The 19,738-nt window shown below is 43.9% G+C and overlaps 1 protein-coding gene across 1 annotated transcript; it reads left to right on the forward strand.

The window, feature by feature from the left end:
- Positions 1–848: 848 nt before the first annotated feature.
- On the forward strand, positions 849–1,519 carry LOC123042027 (uncharacterized). The gene is made up of 2 exons (XM_044464557.1): positions 849–1,031; positions 1,119–1,519. The coding sequence occupies exons 1-2, from the start codon at positions 1,022–1,024 to the stop codon at positions 1,409–1,411; spliced, it is 303 nt and encodes a 100-aa protein (XP_044320492.1). The 5' UTR covers positions 849–1,021; the 3' UTR covers positions 1,412–1,519.
- Positions 1,520–19,738: the final 18,219 nt, after the last annotated feature.

Genomic DNA, 19,738 nt, shown 5'->3' on the forward strand with positions numbered 1-19,738 from the left:
ACGTGCACAAGTAAGTACTAATACTATTTTAGTTGTCAGCTATACATTCATAATATACCTAATTCTGTATCGCGCATGTCAATATCAGGGACAGTCGCCTAGGAGGAAACAAGTCCATGGATTACTGGCTTAAGAGCATTACCCCTTACGTTGACGAATGGACTACCGCTGCGACAAATACCTGGGGTGAGGGTCGGGCCTTTAACTGGCAAATGTTCGGGTTGTATCTGCAGCGTTACCGGCATACAACAAGGATCTACTTGGTTCCATCAGCTGCTCCTGATCAGATCGAAGCCCCTCTCACCAGCGATATGTACCCAACTGCCTCTGTTGTGGGAACCAGACACCACGCGGTAAATGCCTTGGTTCTTATATGTTGAGTCTTTTGTTAATCTGGACATTTTCGTTTGGGTGTCTATTCGTGGTGTCTATCATACAACGAGGATATAATTGGTTAACTCTTCATCTACAGGGTGACTTGACAGTACAGGCGCGAGAGGAGGTTTCCGCTTTAATGCGGCGCTTTCAGAGGGGAGAAACTATCCCACCGCGAGAGGGCGTCTCATGGTTGAGGCGTCTTGATGACAAGCTACGGAGGATTTACGCTGCTGTTACGTGTAGACGGTCTTCGGATGTTGCACTTCCTCCTCCAGCACATCGTCCGCCACGTCCCTCTGTACAGCATTCAGAACCACGACCCTCTGTGCAACGTTCACAACCACGACCTTCTGTGCACCGTGCAGAACCTCATCCTTCACAGCCAGGGAGCTCTTCCAGGCATGAGCCACCTCCTTCACAGCCAGGGAGCTCTTCCTGGCATGAGCCACCTCCTTCACAACCAGGGAGCTCTTCCTGGCATGAGCCACCTCCTTCACAGCCAGGGAGCTCTTCCTGGAATGAGCCACCTCCTTCACAGCCAGGGAGCTCTTCCTGGAATGAGCCACCTCCTTCACAGCCAGGGAGCTCTTACTGGCATCAGCCACCTCCTTCACAGCCAGGGAGCTCTTACTGGCATCAGCAGATGGAACTAGGTAACCCTACTCACTACATTCTTTTGAACAGAGTAGTAATCGTTCATGCATTTGTATCAATTTTACAAGTTTTTTACTTTACCGCAGGCGGCAACCTGTCGCAACCGTTCATGCATTCAGAGCAGTCACCCATCCTTAGTGGTGGTGCTGATTACTTTGAGGGCGACCGCGAGGATGATGACCATGCTACAAACATTTATGGCTTCTCGCAGACAGTGTTTCACACTCCACCACCACCACCGACGCAGGAGACACAGACCGTGACAGACGAGGTTAACTATGGTCGTGGTTATCGCGAGCCTCGTCCACCGCCTCAGCGCTTATCGCCTTCCGGTCCTCGCCCGAGGAAGACCCAGACTCGTCGCCGTCCCCCGCAGTGATATGCTTATTATCTATGTATGACTCATTATCTATGTTAGTTTCAGACTATTCGCATATGCTTATTATCTATGTATGACTCATTATCTATGTTACTATCGCACTTCCTTCTATCTGATCAGGAGACATATATTGTTTTATGTATGCGAGAGACATATTACTATTAATTCGCATTCTTATTCCAGTTACATTTCCAAATAGATTACAACCGATAATTAAGATACAAGTACATCTGAATTAAACGGTGCGGCTGAACTTGTGCAATACATCTTACATACTACAAAATGAAATTCAGATAGAACATAATGCCCTACAATAATACAATACAAACTGGAATACATCTTACATACTACATGAAGTCATCATCGTCATCCTCTGTTGATGCAGCCCTCTTTCCCTTCGACGATGCGGTCCTCTTGCCCTCCATCGATGCAGAACTCTTGCCCTTGCTGGATGCAGAACTCTTGCCCTTGCTGGATGCAGAACTCTTGCCCTTCGAGGATGCAGAAGTCTTGCCTTTGGACGATGCAGAACTCTTGCCCTTTGACGATGCAGAACCCGGAAGCGGCGGCATGAAGACATCTTCGTCGTCCTCGCTCTCCTCAGTCCATAAAAATGTATTCTTTGCTGCAGTCCTTCTGAAAGTTTCACTCTTCGGCTCCACTACCTTCTTCCACCTTTCATGCAACCTAAGAAGTTCTTGACGTACCTTCTCATAGGTCCTTTCAGGCCACCCAGACCTACGTAATTGGTGAGCCAACTCATTCATTATGGTGTCACTACCGGTGAGTTCGTCCCATGGAACTATCCTATTGTCCATCCTGAAATCGGTAACTAGACTCAGAAGAGTGCTGCTCATCCCAGGGTGAAAACTACGATCGAATGGATAATGGGACATCTCGACTACACTACACTGGAATGCTTATCCACCTTCGCCTGAAGGGGGTTTTATAGATACAGAGGAGAAAATAAGGCGGGAAAGAGTTGGCGGGAAACGGGTGGCGGGAAGGGGTTGGCGGGAAACGGGTGGCGGGAACATATGGCGGGAAGGGTTGGCGGGAAACGGGTGGCGGGAACATATGGCGGGAAACGGGTGGTGGGAAGGGGTTGGCGGGAAACGGGTGGCGGGAACATATGGCGGGAAGGGTTGGCGGGAACATATGGCGGGAAACGGGTGGCGGGAAGGGGTTGGCGGGAAACGGGTGGCGGGAAGGGGTGGCGGGAACATTTCAGCACGAGCCATGCAACTTCGGCCTACATGAGATCGAAGTAGTACTTTTCGGCCTAGACTAGACCAAAAAGTCTATTTCGGCCTAGCTTTGGCCGAAATGCTCCACTTCGGCCTAATGATGGCCGAAATCACCTACTTCGGCCTAATGATGGCCGAAATCACCTACTTCGGCCTAGCTTTGGCCGAAAAGCCCTACTTCGGCCTAGCTTTGGCCGAAAGGCCCTACTTCGGCCAGAGGATGGCCGACGGGCTACTAGTTGTGGTTTTTTTTGCATTACGTCATATAGTTTCCGAAAATGCTATAAAATCTGTCGTGGGAAGGTGGTGCGGTGGTTGGTTGGGGTTGTCTATTTTTTTAAGGAAAGGGGCCTGGTGAGGGGCGGCGCGGCGGGGGCCCAGGGAGGGGCAGCGCGGCTGCAGCCTGGGGAGGGGCGGCGCTCCGGCGACCGGTAGAAGGTGCAGGAGGGAGGTGGGTGTTCGTGGGAAAAGGAGATGGATAAGGTAGTTTCTGTGTGGTTCGCTTCTAGGCAGCGAGACGGCTCGGTAGTGTTATCAGAATAAGCCTAGGTGTTATTAGAATAAGGTCTTAAGGGATGTTATCATAATAGACCCACCTTATATATATATATATATATATATATATATATATATATATATATATTGTGTGTGTGTGTATGTGTGTGTGCGACATGTAATTACCGTGAGGGCATCGAGCTCAGCCAAAGATGAAGGCCCGCCTAGCACGCCAGAGACTGAGGATGGGCTACTATGAGCGGGTGCGGGTGCAGGTGCAGGTGCGAGAGCAGGCCCGGTTGCATGAGCAGGTGATAGTGCGGTGGTGTTGTTCACCAAGTTGCTCCTGACGAAACTGGGCATGGGGAAATCATGTACCGTCTTGTCTGGATTTTTCTTCGTCCAGTTGATGATAGCCGCGACCAAGTTAGTAGCAAAATCATTTCTGTAGGCATTTACAGCTGCATCTACTGTCTACTTTAGCAAATCATGTTTCTTCTTGGCTGCTTTTTGCGCGTCCTTAGTTGCTTTTTTCTCGACTGCAAGCTTCACCTTCTCGTTGATGTCTGTCTGACTAAACTTCTTTTTCTGCTTCTTGGCCTCCGGGCCCTAATTGTAAAACACCTTCCAAAAAGTTGAGGTACTCTTGTTCACCCTCATAATCCATCTCGTCTGCATCTTGGTCAGAAGATCCAATTTCTTCATTGTTCGACATGTTTCCTATGATTAATTCTCCTAATTCTAAAACTATAAAAAATGAGAAATGACATAAAAAAGATCTATGTTTGCTGGAATGCCGTTCCCAGCAACTCCCGGCACTCGATATGCCTACTTTCTAGCACAAGTCATGCCAAAATTCACAGAAAATTTCGGCATGACCTTTGCTAAAAAGTGGACATATTGAGCGCTTGAAATTCACCGGAACGGAAATGAATCAACATTCCGGTGAAACATAGGCCACTCAGATCATTTACCCTGCACATCACATGTCCAAATGACATGTCCAAATTCCAAATATGACATGTCCAAATCACATGTCCGCATATCACATGTACACTTCAAATTTTCATATAAAAGGAAGAAAAATATAGAACTTGAAGAAAAATGCAAGAAGTCATGTTTTTTAAATACAGAACTAATCTGTCCACTTCAAATTTTCTTTTTTAAATAGCAACAATTGCTTTAACTAATCTGTCCTAGGTTTCATACTCATTCTAATTAACTAACTAGCACTATAAAATTTAAATAACAACAACTGCTTTAACTAAAAAAATGCAAGAAACCTATATAATCAATTCTGTTTTTTCTTACACTAAAAAATAGCCTAGGGTTCATACTATTTCATACTAAATAGCACTAAATAGCAGAGAAGAGGGGAGGGGAGAGGGCTTACAAAGAGCAGAGAGAAATGGGGTCGGGGGAGACGGCGTGGCAGCGAGGCGAGGCGGGGTCGGGGGAGACAGCACGGCACTGAGGGTCGCCGGGGTCGGGGGAGACGGGGGCGAGCGTCGGGACGGGGGCAAGCGCAGGGACAGGGGCAAGCGCCGGGGACGGGGGCGAGCGCCAGGGTCGGGGGCGAGAACTAGGACGGGGCCAAGCGCTGGGGTCGGGGCGAGCGCCGGGGTCGAGGGCTCCGGCGGCGACGGCACGGGGGAAGAGAGAGTGGGGATTTGGGGGAAAAGCAGAGGCAGGAAGAAGCAGAGAGAGTGAGAATTTTGGGGGTTAAGTCGAGGTAGGAGTAGTGCGTTCTGGACAAACGCGCAATAGCTAAGTTAGCTATAACGCTTTTGCATAGACCGCGCTACTACTATTAAAGATAGCTATAGCGTTTTTGTCAGAAAGCGCTACTGCTATTACAGATAGCGATAGCATTTTTGTGCAAAAAGCTCTACTGCTATAGCTAGTACCTATAGCAGTTTTCCTGTTTGTTTCTTCTATTTTCTTTTCCTTTATTTTCTCTTCCTTTTCTTTTATTTTATTTTCCTTTTTTCCGAGAGCAGTGAACAAAGGGAAGGTGATACAATGTATATAACTAAGGCGATATATATTGCATCATTTGATGGTTAAGTATGTATACAAAATAGGAACATATATATTACATCATTTGACCAATGCATAATGGCCAAGTGTGTACACAAAATAAGAATATATATATTACATCATTTGACCGATAACGTACGGTTCCTCAGCGTTGACGTTTTCGTTTTTGAGTGAGCTTCTTTCCCTTCTTGTTCGTTGAAGAATAATTGAGCCCCTCATTGTGACTTTTTCTTTTCCATGGAGTACGAACTTTCTTAGGTAATGTAGTATTGATTCTTATTTTGACATATACTTCATCATCATCGTCATCTTCCCTCATTGGGTTGCCGTACTGGTCATAGTCTTCCTCGTTGGCGACTCCATCCATTCCAATGATGTTCCTTTTGCCTCTCCTCACGACAACACGACTGGGATTGAACGGGTCGGTTATGAAGAAGCATTGTGACACGTTCTTAGCGTGTACCCATGGCTTGTTTTTTGTGATAGCGTTCACGGTAGCGCTCTTGGCGTCGGGTATAGTCATGGTACTGAAATACCGATTTCCTCTTTCGACATTCTTAGCCCATCTAACACGAAACATCATTGCGTTGTGCAATACAGAGTAGTCAAGCTCCCAGATCTCCTCGACCATTCCGTAAAATCTCTCAGTTGCGCCATTGTCGCTGTCGGTCATGCATTCCATCGTCACCTCTGAGTTTTGATCATCAGTGTCCATATCTTTGGCCTCCGTGTAGAACGTGTATCTGTTGATATCGTATGCCTGATAGGTGACGAGGTTGGGCGAGGGGCCATGTGCTAAGGCGTATATGAGCAATCCGTCCTTAGAGTCCTCTTCCGGGGGATTAGCAATAATATGCTCTTTGAACCAATGTAGGAAAGTGGAGTTGTGCTCTCCAGTAACTTCGGCGTCCGTCCTACATACCCCCTGGTCACGATACCTCTTTGCGATAATTTCTTTGTGCAGTGCCACGAAAGAATCTACCTCGTCTAGGTGTTGTAGCAGTACCAAGTTTGCTCTGTCAAAGTCGTTGTGTCGATCTGAGTATGCCACGTGCAGTTCCCTGTGACCGTTGGAGTGACCTTCTCCTTCGAGCCTCCCATCGTGCTTGTTAACGGGTAAACCAACACCAACACCAGGCGGCTGGTCCGCGCCATATAGAAAATTTTCACAGAAAGAGATGCACTCTTGTGTCAGATAGCCCTGGATGATGCTTCCATCCGGACGGGACATGTTATGAACAAATCCTTTGATGATCCCATTCATCCTCTCAAAAAGACATCATGTTGTGTAGGAATGATGGCCCTAGGTCTATTATGTCGTCCACAATATGGACACACATATGCACCATGACGTCAAAGAACGCGGGCCGGAAGTACATCTCAAGCTCATTCAGTATCACAACGATCTGTTCTTGTAGCCTTCGGAGCTGCTTTACACACTGACCGACTTTCGAGAGATGACATCAAAAAAGTTGCAGAGACCAATAAGCATGTCACTGACGTGCTTGTCCATTATCCCTCTAAGGGCAACAAGTAGTATTTGCGTCATCATCACATGGCAGTCATGAGACTTCATCCCGCTAAACCTTTCTTGTTCGTCTCTAGATATCTGCTTATCTTGCCACAGTAACCGGAACTAACTTTGACTCCGGTAAGTCACTTAAAGAATTGATTGATCTCAGTCGGACTTAAGATGAAGCAAGAAGGGGGGTAATAATCCTCTTCCTTTACTTTTTTGCCCTTCTTCTCCCGCGCCCCTGTCTCCGTCTCTGTCTCGTCTGACTTTTTATGGGGCGGCATGTGCAAATCTTCCATGATTTCCAAATCTTGCAAGTCTTTTCTTGCCTTCGGCCCATCCTTGGTCTTATTCGGCATGTTCATCGGTGTCGCGAGCAAGCTCTCAAGGACATTCTTACAGATATGCATTTGATCAAGGCAATTAGTTGTGTCGAGTTTGTGCTAGTACTCCAAGTCCCATAACACATACCTCGTCTTCCATACCTTCAGCAGCGGCTTCGACGCCTTTTTCATCATCTTTCCCAGCGCGGGGCACTATTCCCAGTTTTCCAACAGCTCATCGATTTTGATGCCGCTCCGCTTACGTGGAGATCCTCGATGCTCAGCGTGACCATTGAATAGATCTCCACGGCTTCTCCATGGGTCGTCCTTCTCGAGCCATCTTTGATGCCCCATGTACACAATTTTCCCAGACCCGCCCTTTTTCCTTGACGTTAGCTGCTGAGACATCGTATCATCCATGCACCGCATGCATCCGCAATATCCATGGCACACCTGGCCTGCGACATATTCGTAACTGAGATAGTCGTGCACCGTTGTGATCAGTGTGGCTCTCATGTCGAAATACTCGCCTTTGCTGGCGTCCCATGTCTTGGTCGGTGTTTTCCATAACGTGTCTAACTCCTCTTGAAGTAGCCCCAAATACGGATTAATATTATTTCCCGATTGTTTCGGCCCTTGAATCAGCATGCTCATGTGAATGTACTTCGACTTCATGCACACCCAGGGGGGAGGTTGTACATCCATACAAACACGGGCCATGTGCTATGGTTGGTGTCCTGGTTGCCAAATGTATTCATCCCATCAGTACACGCGCCGAGCACGATGTTCCTTGCATCACATTCGAAATACTGATAGAAGCCGCTCAACACTCTCCATTGGCTTCCATCCTTGACGTGTCTCAGTTTCGGATCATCTCCATCGTTGGGCTTCTTCCTCTCCGCGTGCCAGCGCATGAGTTTTGCTTCCTTGGAATCTACGAAATACCGCTGGAGATGGGGAGTGATCGGTAAGTACCGTACAACTTTCTGGGGAGATTTCTTCCTAGCCTTCTTGTATCGAGACGCATTGCACACCCGACAACTTGTTTTTTCCGTGTGATCCTTCCGATAAATTATGCAATCATTGATGCATGCATGGTATCTAACATGCGGCAGATCAAGAGGGCACACGATCTTCTTGGCCTCACCCACACTAATAGGACATAGATTCCCCGCGGGAAGAACATCCTTTAGGTACTTGAGATGCTCATTGAGGCTAGTGTCGGTCCATTTGTTTTTAGCCTTCGTCTTCAGGAGTTGGAGTATGAAACTCAAGCAGGTCACCTCAGGATTGCAACCATCATACAATGGAGTGTTCGAGTCTACCATCAGTTGCTGCAGCTTAGCCTCCTCTCTAGAAGCATCTCTCTCAGTACTCGTCTCCTTGGGAAGCAGTGCTTGAACATGAGGGTCCCGCATGATTGAACTTAGTACCGCCGAACTCTGCGGCGTGGAGTCCATGTTCTCTTCGCCGCCATATCCGGCCCCTTCTCCACCGCCATGTCCGACCCCTTCTCCTCCGCCATGTCCGGCCCCTTCTCCGCTGCCATGTACGGCCCCTTCTCTTCCGCCATGTTCGGCCCCTTCTCCGCCGCCATGTCCGGCCCCTTCTCCTCCGCCATGTCCGGCCCCTTCTCCGCCGCCATGTCCGGCCTCTTCCTCGCCGCCATTATCGATCATCTCTTCGTCTTGCCCCATGTCATCATTTCCCACCCCGTTGGCGTCCTCAACATCATCATCCTCATCTTGAATTATCCACCGAGTATAGCCATCCATGAAACCAGTCATGAGCAGGTGCGCTTCGACATGACCATCATCATAGGGGTCGAGCCAAACTATTCCTTTGCACCTTCGATACAGACATAAAACCTTTGTCAGGTTATTTTCTTTCATGTCCTGCACCATGATACGTCTCCAACGTGTCTACTTTTCCAGACACTTTTGCCCTTGTTTTGGACTCTAACTTGCATGATTTGAATGAAACTAACCCGGACTGACGCTGTTTTCAGCAGAACTACCATGATTTTGTTTTATGTGTAGAAAAGAAAAGTTCTCGGAATGACCTGCAAATCCACGGAGGGACTTTTCAGAATTAATAAGAATTTTTGGCGAAAGAATCAAGGCCAGGGGCCCAGGGCCTGTCCACAAGATAGGGGGCGCCTCCCCTAGGGCGCGCCCCCCTATCTTGTGGGCCCCCCGGACCTCCTCCGACCTCAACTCCAACTCCATATATACCGTCTCGTGGAGAAAAAAACCAGAGAGAAAGTTTCATCACGTTTTACGATACGGAGCCGCCGCCAAGCCCTAATATCTCTCGGGAGGGCTGATCTGGAGTCCGTTCGGGGCTCCAGAGAGGGGGATTCATCGCCGTCGTCATCATCAACCATCCTCCATCACCAATTTCATGATGCTCACCTCTGTGAGTGAGTAATTCCATCATAGGCTTGCTGGACGGTGATGGGTTGGATGAGATTTACCATGTAATCAAGTTAGTTTTGTTAGGGTTTGATCCCTAGTATCCACTATGTTCTGAGATTGATGTTGCTATGACTTTTCTATGCTTAATGCTTGTCACTAGGGCCCGAGTGCCATGATTTCAGATCTGAACCTATTATATTTTCATCAATATATGTGTGTTCTTGATCCTATCTTGCAAGTCTATAATCACCTATTATGTGTTATGATCTGACAACCCCGAAGTGACAATAATCGGGACACTTCTCGGTGATGACCGTAGTTTGAGGAGTTCATGTATTGACCATGTGTTAATGCTTTGGTCCGGTTCTCTATTAAAAGGAGGCCTTAATATCCCTTAGTTTCCACTAGGACCTCGCTGCCACAGGAGGGTAGGACAAAAGATGTCATGCAAGTTCTTTTCCATAAGCACGTGTGACTATTTATGGAATACATGCCTACATTACATTGATGAACTGGAGCTAGTTCTATATCACCCTATGTTATAACTATTGCATGAGGAATCGCATCCAGCATGATTATCCATCACTGATCCATTGCCTACGAGCTTTCCATATATTGTTCTTCGCTTATTTACTTTTCGGTTGCTACTATTACAACTACTACAAAAACCCAAAAACATTTATCTTTAATGTTGCTACTGTTACCATTACTATCATACCACTTTTGCTACTAAACAGTTTGCTGCAGATACTAAGTTATCCAGGTGTGGTTGAATTGACAACTCAATTGCTAATACTCAAGAATATTCTTTGGCTCCCCTTGTGTCGAATCAATAAATTTGGGTTGAATACTCTACCCTCGAAAGTTGTTGCGATCCCCTATACTTGTGGGTTATCAAGACTAATTTCTGGCGCCGTTGCCGGGGAGCATAGTTCTATTCTCTGAGTCACTTGGGATTTATATCTGTTGATCACTATGAAGAACTTGAAAGATGCTAAGACAAAGATTTTTCCCTCAACTACGAGGGGAGGTAAGGAACTGCCATCTAGCTCTGCACTAGATTCTCCTTCCGTTATTGATAGGCTTGCGACACCTAAACCTGCTACTGCTATGAATTCTGATATGTCGCATGTTATTGATGATGCCACTTCTGCTATGCATGATGAAACTACTTCTATGCGTGATACTACTTTGCCATTAGGTGAATTTCTTGATGAACAACTTGCTAGAGTTAGGGGGAATGAAAATGGTGAAGAACCTATTATTGATGATAGTGATGATGAACGTTCCCCCAATGATTATGTTTTACCTGTTGTTCCTAAGGGTTATGTTATGAACAAAGAAGCTGCTGAAGCTATTCTTGCTTGCAATGATAGAAATGATCTTAAGAAATTATGAGCTAAATGGAAGCAGCAGTCTCTTAATGCTAGAATGAAACCCGATCCTACTTTTGCTACTTCACCTATATGTGTTACTGATAAGGATTATGAATTCTCTGTTGATCCTGATATTATCACTTTAGTTGAATCTGATCCTTTTTATGGCCTTGAATCTGAAACTGTTGTGGCACATCTTACCAAGTTGAATGACATAGCCACCCTATTTACCCATGATGAGAAGTCTCGCTATTTATATATCCTTAAGATATTTCCGTTCTCATTAAAGGGTGAAGTTAAGACTTGGTATAATTCTCATGCTCCTGGTTGTGTGCATAGTCCCCAGGATATGATGTATTACTTCTCTGCTAAATATTTCCCTGCTCATAAGAAACAAGCTGCCTTGCGGGAAATATATAATTTTGTGCAAATCAAAGAAGAGAGTCTCCCACAAGCTTGGGGGAGGCTTATCCGGTTGCTTTATGCTTTGCCTGATCACCATCTTAAGAAAAATGAAATACTTGATATCTTTTATAATGGACTAACCGATGCTTCCAAGGACCACTTGGATAGTTGTGCTGGTTGTGTTTTCAGGGAAAGAACAGTCGACGAAGCTGAAATATTATTGAATAATATGTTGACTAATGAAAATAATTGGACTCTTCCCGAGCCAGTTTCTGAAGTAATTCCTGAACCAATTGAGCCAACTCCTGAGCCTATTCCTAAACCCACTCCGAAGAAGAGAGGTGTTTTATTCCTCAATCCTGAAGATATGCAAGAGGAAAAGAAATCAATGAAAGAAAAAGATATTAAAGCTGAAGATGTTAAGAATTTACCACCTATTGAAGAAATACATGGTCTGAATATACCGCCTGAAGAACCACATTGTCTTGATAACCCGACACCGGTAGTGAAGGTAAATTCTCTCTATAGATACGATAAAGTTGAAATACCCTCTACTAAATTTCATAGCCCATGCTTAGATGAATTTGATGACTTTATGGCTAGACAAGAAAGTTTTAATGCTTATGTTGGTAGAGAGTTAAAGAATAATGCTTTCGAGATAGGACGCGTAGGTGATAATCTGGCTAGAGTTAAAGATGAACTTCACCGCGTTAGCAAATATGCTTCTATGGTTGCTACTCAAGTTGAGCAAGTACTCAAAGCTCAAAATGATTTGCTTGATGAGTTGAATAATAAAAATGATTTTGCCATTAGAGTGGCTACTAGAACTGGTAGAATGACTCAGGAACCTTTGTATCCTGAAGGCCACCCTAAAAGGATTGAACAAGATTCTTAGAATAATAATCTAGATGTTCCTAGTTCTTCTAATAAGAAGAAAAAGAAAAATGATAGGAATTTGCAAACTTCTAGTGAACCTAATGTTGAAACACTTGAGAATCCCAACAATACTTCTATCTCTGATGCTGAAACACAATCCGGAGATGAACATGAACCTGATGATAATGCTAACAATGATGTTCATGTGGATGCTCAACCTAGTGATAACAATGATGTAGAGATTGAACCTGTTGTTGATCTTGATAACCCACAATCAAAGAATCAACGTTATGATAAGAGAGATTTTGTTGCTAGGAAGCACGGTAAAGAAAGAGAACCATGGGTTCAGAAACCCATGCCCTTTCCTCGTAAACCATCCAAGCCAAAGAATGATGAGGATTTTGAGCACTTTGCTAAAATGATTAGACCTATTTTCTTACGTATGCGCTTAACTGATATGCTTAAAGTAAATCCTTATGCTAAATATATGAAGGATATCATCACAAATAAAAGAAAGATACCAGAAGCTGAAATTTCCACCATGCTTGCTAGTTACACTTTTAAGGGTGGAATACCAAAGAAACTTGGAGATCCGGGTGTTCCAACTATACCATGCTCCATTAAAAGAAATCATGTTAGAACTGCTTTATGTGATCTTGGAGCCGGTGTTAGTGTTATGGCTCTCTCTTTATATCGTAGACTTGAATTGAATAACTTGACACCTACTGAAATATCTTTGCAAATGGCTGATAAATCAACTGCTATACCTGTCGGTATTTGTGAGGATGTGCCTGTTGTGGTTGCAAATGTCACTATCTTAACGGACTTTGTTATTCTTGATATTCCCGAGGACGATAGTATGTCTATTATCCTTGGTAGACCTTTTCTTAATACTGCAGGGGCTGTTATTGATTGCAACAAAGGCAATGTCACTTTTCATGTTAATGGCAATAAGCATACGGTACACTTTCCGAGGAAACAATCTCAAGTTCATAGCATCAATTCTATTGAAAAAGTTCCAACTATCATTTTTGGAGGTTTTGAATTTCCTCTCCCTACTGTCAAGAAAAAGTATGATATTCTTATTGTTGGGGATTTTCATATCCTCGTTGACGTAACTTAGTGTTATTCGAAATTTCTCCGGTTCCGTGTTATTCGGAATGAGTTTGTTAACAAGACTTGATCAACCTTGTTAGCGGGTTCATTTTGATGACCACGAGATGGATGAAACTAGAAGGCACAACCTTCTGTACCCTCTTTTTACTTTCTGTTATTTAGAATAAATAAAGAAAAAATAGTATTATCCGTCTGTTTCCTGAATTATCTGTGCAATAAAAAATAGTCCGAAAATAAAAGTGCTCCAAATGCCCTGCAAATTTAGTCTGATTTTTTCTGGAATATTTGAGGATTTTAGGCACTGAAAACACTGCAAAAGGGGCAAGAACCAGGCCACGAGAGAGGAGGGCGCCCCCCCTGTAGGGCGCGCCCCCCTGTCTCGTGGGCCCCTGGTGGCTCTCCTCCACTTATGCCAGCACCCACACACTCCATCTTCTACCCCAAAAAAATCCCCATCCAGCTCAAGCACGAGTTCTAGCTCGTTTTGCTGCGATTTTCAATCTCTTAGCTCAAAGCTCCATTCACAAAACCGCTTTGGGAGATTGTTGCTTGGTATGTGACTCCTCCATTGGTCTAATTAGTTTTTGTTTTAGTGCTTTATCCATTGCAAATCCTTGCTGTCTTGGTGACCCTGTTCTTGAGCATGCATGTTAAATTTTTGAGGTTCCAAGTAATTCTAATGCATGATATGGGCTCTAGGCACTTGTAGGAGTAGTTGCTATCAATCTTGTTTAGTTTTATGCACTTTTATTTTGAAGTTACTAAAATTTCAGAAATTTTCAGAAAAAGAAATATGCTTAGGAGAATGTACCAAGGTGGTTCCTCGGCAAAGAAAGGGCCAAGGATTGCTATACGTGAGCAAGACGTTGAATTGCCGAGGAATGCATATGTACGGGCTTGTGAGTGGCCATCCGATGATTTTATGATTGAAGCATGCTTCCAGGAGGAATTTGACGCGTATGTGCATAATGCTGAGATGGAGGACTTCTTACAAGATAAGTGTCCTCAGTACTCTCAATTGACTGATTCCTTTGTGTGGAGGTTTAAATATAACTGTACGCGTAATTCTCCTAGTGTCCTATTTGATATTTATGATACATCTTACACCATGAATTAGAGGATTTTACAACTGCTTGCAAACTCCCGCAGTGGGGTAATATTAATGATCCTCCCAAATGTGAATTTAGAGATTTCCTTGCGAATATTACTGTGGGTGAATCTAGGGACGTAGCACAAGCTACCATAGGGAGCATTTATTTTCCTGCTTTACATTACTTTCCTCTCTTTATTGGTAGATGCATTAACGATAAGGACGAGGTATGTCACATGTGTGCCCCTAATCTTTGTGTCCTCAAGAGTGCTGTGTCAGGTTATAAAGGTTATAACTTGGGGGCAATTGTTGCACGTAGGTTGCAGAATAATAGTAGAAAGGGAAATTTCTTTGGTGGAATTTATGCAACCCGTGTGGCTAATTTTCTTGGTATAGCCCCGTGAGAAGGAGATATGATAATGCATCCTGTTTATTTGTATAAAGAAGCTATGTTTAGTCATCATTTTCTTGAGAGGAATGTACAATTCATCCATTATCGACTAATCTATGACAGACGCAACATCGTCCCTGTCACTCTTCCTGCTTCCTACCTTTTTGATTATTAGGCAAGAGGAGGATATGTTATCACCAGGGAAGAAGCCACTGAATATGAGAGGGCAATGGAGGCAGCTCGCCAACACGCTGCTGCCCAGGAGGCTGTTGCCTCTGCATCTCAGTACAATCCCAGTTTCACTTATGGATATCAGCCAGGCGGTCCTTGGTATTAAACCAACTTAGGCCAAAAGCCTAAGCTTGGGGGAGTACGTATTTCTCACCGACTTTTCATTCATGTTCACACACTAGTCGTCGATGATCATACTCTTTCATTGTATTATCCATGTTAGTTTAAATTCCCTTTTTCTAGTTTCTTCTTGTGTGTTTGATAAATCTTGAGAAAAACCAAAAAAAATTAGTTAGTTTAATTTCCTTGCTTGTAGTAGAAATTAAAATGAAAAACCAAAAAGATTTCTAGTTCTTCTTTTTTTTACTTGTTGGGAGCTTTCCCATGTAAATAGTTTTATTTTCTTTCCTTTGGGGGTCGAGAAGACCATATTGAAAATGCTTAGTGGCTCTTATATGCATGATTGTTTATTTAATTTAGAGCCCATATTACTTGTCTTCTCTCTTGAATTGAATGCTTGCAGATTCCAGCTTAGTCCAATAAATGTACACTCTTATTATTATACACATCGTTCGGTCGTGTGAGTGAAAGGCAATAATGACGATATATGATGGACTTATTGGGATGAGAAAAGTTGGTATGAACTCGACCTCTCTTGTTTTTGTAAATATGATGATTCATCGTTCCTGAGTCAGCTATTATGAAGTAAACATATTTGCAATGACATTTAGAGATTATAGTTACTTGTGCCATGCTTGATTAGTTATGAGTTATAATGATTTACCTTGCGTGCCAACATGATATTAGAATGATTATGATGTGGTATGATGGGATGGTATCCTCCTTTAAATGAATTGAGTGACTCGACTTGGCACATGTTTACGCATGTAGTTGAATCAAATCAACGCAACCTTTACGATATTTATGTTCATGATGGATTATATCCTATTCATGCTTGTACTTGGTGTGAATTAATTTTAATGCATGCTTACGACTGTCGTCGCTCTCTCAGTTGGTCGCTTCCCAGTCTTTTGCTAGCCTTCACCTGTACTAAGCGGGAATACTGCTTGTGCATCCAAACTCCTTAAACCCCAAAGTTGCTCCATATGAGTCCACTATACCTACCTATATGCGGTATTTACCTGCCGTTCCAAGTAAATTTGTATGTGCCAAACTCCAAACCTTCAAATGAAATTATGTTTTGTATACTCGAGCAGCTCATGTAACAACTAGGGCTGCCTATATCTTTCATGCTAGGTGGGTTATTCTCAGAGGAGTGGACTCCGCTCCTCATTCACGAGAAAGGGCGGTAACCGGGATGCCCAGTCCCATGATCCAAAAAGATCAAAGCAAATCAAAATAATTAAACAAAACTCCCCCAGGGTTGTTGTATGTTGGAGGCACTCGTTATTTCGAGCAAACCATGGATTGATGCTTGTTGGTGGTTGGGGGAGTATAAACCTTTACTATTCTGTTTGGGAACTACCTATAATGCATTTAGTGTGGAAGATACAACCATCTCATAGGTGTTGTGTTGACAGCGAAAGTATACCGCTCAAAATGTTATTCAATCTCTATTTTAAAATCGAGCTCTGGCACCTCTACAAATCCCTGCTTCCCTCTGCGAAGGGCCTATCTATTTACTTTTATGTTGAATCATCACCCTTTTTATTAAAAGCATCCGCTGGAGAGCGCACTGTCATTTGCATTCATTATTATTGGTTTATATTGGGTATGACTTAACTGGATCTCTTTTACTATGAATTACAATGTTTAGTCAGTCCTTGATCTTTAAAGGTGCTCTGCGTTTATGTTTTGCGGTCTCAGAAAGGGCTAGCGAGATACCATTTTGTTATATCATGTTATGATTATTTTGAGAAAGTGTTGTCATCCGAGTTTTATTATTATGACTTGTTTGTTGATTATGCTATTGATGTGAGTGATTGTGAGACCTATGTGTTATTGTGAGTATGGTTAGTTCGTAATATTTGCTGAAACTTGAATGCTGGCTTTTCATGTTTACAACAACAAGAGCAAACAGAGTTTGTAAAAGTTTTTCCTTATCACTTTCAGTTTATCAACTGAATTGCTTGAGGACAAGCAAATGTTTAAGCTTGGGGGAGTTGATACGTCTCCAACGTATCTACCTTTCCAAATACTTTTGCCCTTATTTTGGACTCTAACTTGCATGATTTGAATGAAAGTAACCTGGACTGACACTGTTTTCAGCAGAACTACCATGATGTTGTTTTATGTGTAGAAAAGAAAAGTTCTCGGAATGACCTGCAATTCCAAGGAGGGACTTTTCAGAATTAATAAGAATTTTTGGCGAAAGAATCAAGCCAGGGGGCCCAGGGCCTGTCCACGAGATAGGGGGGTCGTGGGCCCCCCGGACCTCCTCCGACCTCAACTCCAACTCCATATATACCGTCTCGCGGAGAAAAAATCAGAGAGAAAGTTTCATCGCGTTTTACGATATGGAGCCGCCGCCAAGCCCTAATCTCTCTCGGGAGGGCTGATCTGGAGTCCGTTCGGGCTCCAGAGAGGGGGATTCGTCGCCATCGTCATCATCAACCATCCTTCATCACCAATTTCATGATGCTCACCGCCGTGAGTGAGTAATTCCATCGTAGACTTGCTGGACGGTGATGGGTTGGATGAGATTTACCATGTAATCAAGTTAGTTTTGTTAGGGTTTGATCCCTAGTATCCACTATGTTCTGAGATTGATGTTGCTATGACTTTTCTATGCTTAATGCTTGTCACTAGGGCCCGAGTGCCATGATTTCAGCTCTGAACCTATTATGTTTCATCAATATATGTGTGTTCTTGATCCTATCTTGCAAGTCTATAATCACCTATTATGTGTTATGATCCGACAACCCCGAAGTGACAATAATCGGGACACTTCTCGGTGATGACCGTAGTTTGAGGAGTTCATGTATTCACCATGTGTTAATGCTTTGGTCCGGTTCTCTATTAAAAGGAGGCCTTAATATCCCTTAGTTTCCACTAGGACCCCGCTGTCACGGGAGGGTAGGACAAAAGATGTCATGCAAGTTCTTTTCTATAAGCACGTGTGACTATTTATGGAATACATGCCTACATTACATTGATGAACTGGAGCTAGTTCTATATCACCCTATCTTATAACTATTGCATGAGGAATCGCATCCGGCATGATTATCCATCACTGATCCATTGCCTACGAGTTTTTCATATATTGTTCTTCGCTTATTTATTTTTCCGTCGCTACTGTTACAACCACTACAAAAACCCAAAAACATTTATCTTTACTGTTGCTACTGTTACCATTACTATCATACCACTTTTGCTACTAAACAGTTTGCTGTAGATACTAAGTTATCCAGGTGTGGTTGAATTGACAACTCAACTGCTAATACTCAAGAATATTCTTTGGCTCCCCTTGTGTCGAATCAATAAATTTGGGTTGAATACTCTACCCTCGAAAGTTGTTGCGATCCCCTATACTTGTGGGTTATCACACCACCGACCGCAACCACCTGTCCACCATCATTCCACTGACCATCATGAACGCCTGCATGGTAATAATAAACAAATTGATTATAAAAATGCATGCATGCATTAAAGTCATACAAAAATTCGGCATGACCTTCCCTAAAAATAAGACATATAGAGTTTGCCCGAAATTCGCCGAAACGGAAATAAATCGACATTTCGGCAAAACATCGGCAACTCAAGCACAATTCGGCGGCAACTCAAGCCACATACACAATTTCCATCATATCACGCGATTATGTCATATCACACACATACACATATGTCCATTCTTGCAAAAGCACAAATTTTTAATCACCTATCTCGAGATCGAGCACGGTGATGATGATGTCGATCGGTGTCACCACACGCCTAGGGAATGATCAAAAGTGGACAAAGCTTACTTCTTGAGATGGCTAGATCTAGTTAGGGAGGTACATAGCTCACTTCATTAAATGGGTAGATACACCAAGCTAGTTGGGAAAGGAGATGACTTTATCTAGTGGAGGGAGAGGAAAAAGAGAAAGGATATGCATTAATGGAGGTGGTGTAAGTTAGCTAGGAGTAATAAAGAGAGTGAAAGGTAGGTAGAAGAAGGAGAGTAATGGGGGGAGAAGTAGTGAGGAAGAAGCAAAGTGAGGGAGGGAGGAGGTGGGAGGTAGGGGAAAGTGAGGAAGAAAGGATGGGGAAGGGGGAGGGGGAGGGAGAAAGGTGGTATATGTTGCGGCTTAGCAGTAGCGCTGGTCATAAACCGTGCTACTGCTATTAACGTAGCAGCAGCGCGCTTACGCCTCACGCGCTACTGCTAAGTGGGTCCCGCCATGTGGTCAGTTTTAAAAATAGCGACAATTAGCAGTAGCGCGTCCCACAAAAAGTGTGCTATTAATATGACTTTATCAGCAACGCGCTTATAAACACCACGCTACTGCTAAACCTAGGTTGGCGGGAACTGTCGGTCGATTTTAGTAGCAGCGTGGTTCCGCCCAGACGCACTACTGCTAAGTCAGTAGCAGTAGCGCTTGTTTTTATCACGCGTTGCTGCTAATTAGCAGTAGCGCGTTCCCCTGAACCGCGTTGCTGCTAAGATTCTGTGTATAAGGTTTTCCCTAATAGTGGACTTCCGCGAGATATGATGAAGACACACCTACACACGCCGTTCGACAACACTAGACGCACCATTAAGATGGGGATTAAACATGGGATTCATTATTCCTACCGAGGAACATCATTACCACCACATAGCCTCAACCAAGAGGTTGAACTAACAAGAATGAGAGCGGGGTCC

The sequence above is a fragment of the Triticum aestivum genome, chromosome 2B (genome assembly GCF_018294505.1).
Source record: "Triticum aestivum cultivar Chinese Spring chromosome 2B, IWGSC CS RefSeq v2.1, whole genome shotgun sequence".
Taxonomy (NCBI): Eukaryota; Viridiplantae; Streptophyta; class Magnoliopsida; order Poales; family Poaceae; genus Triticum; species Triticum aestivum.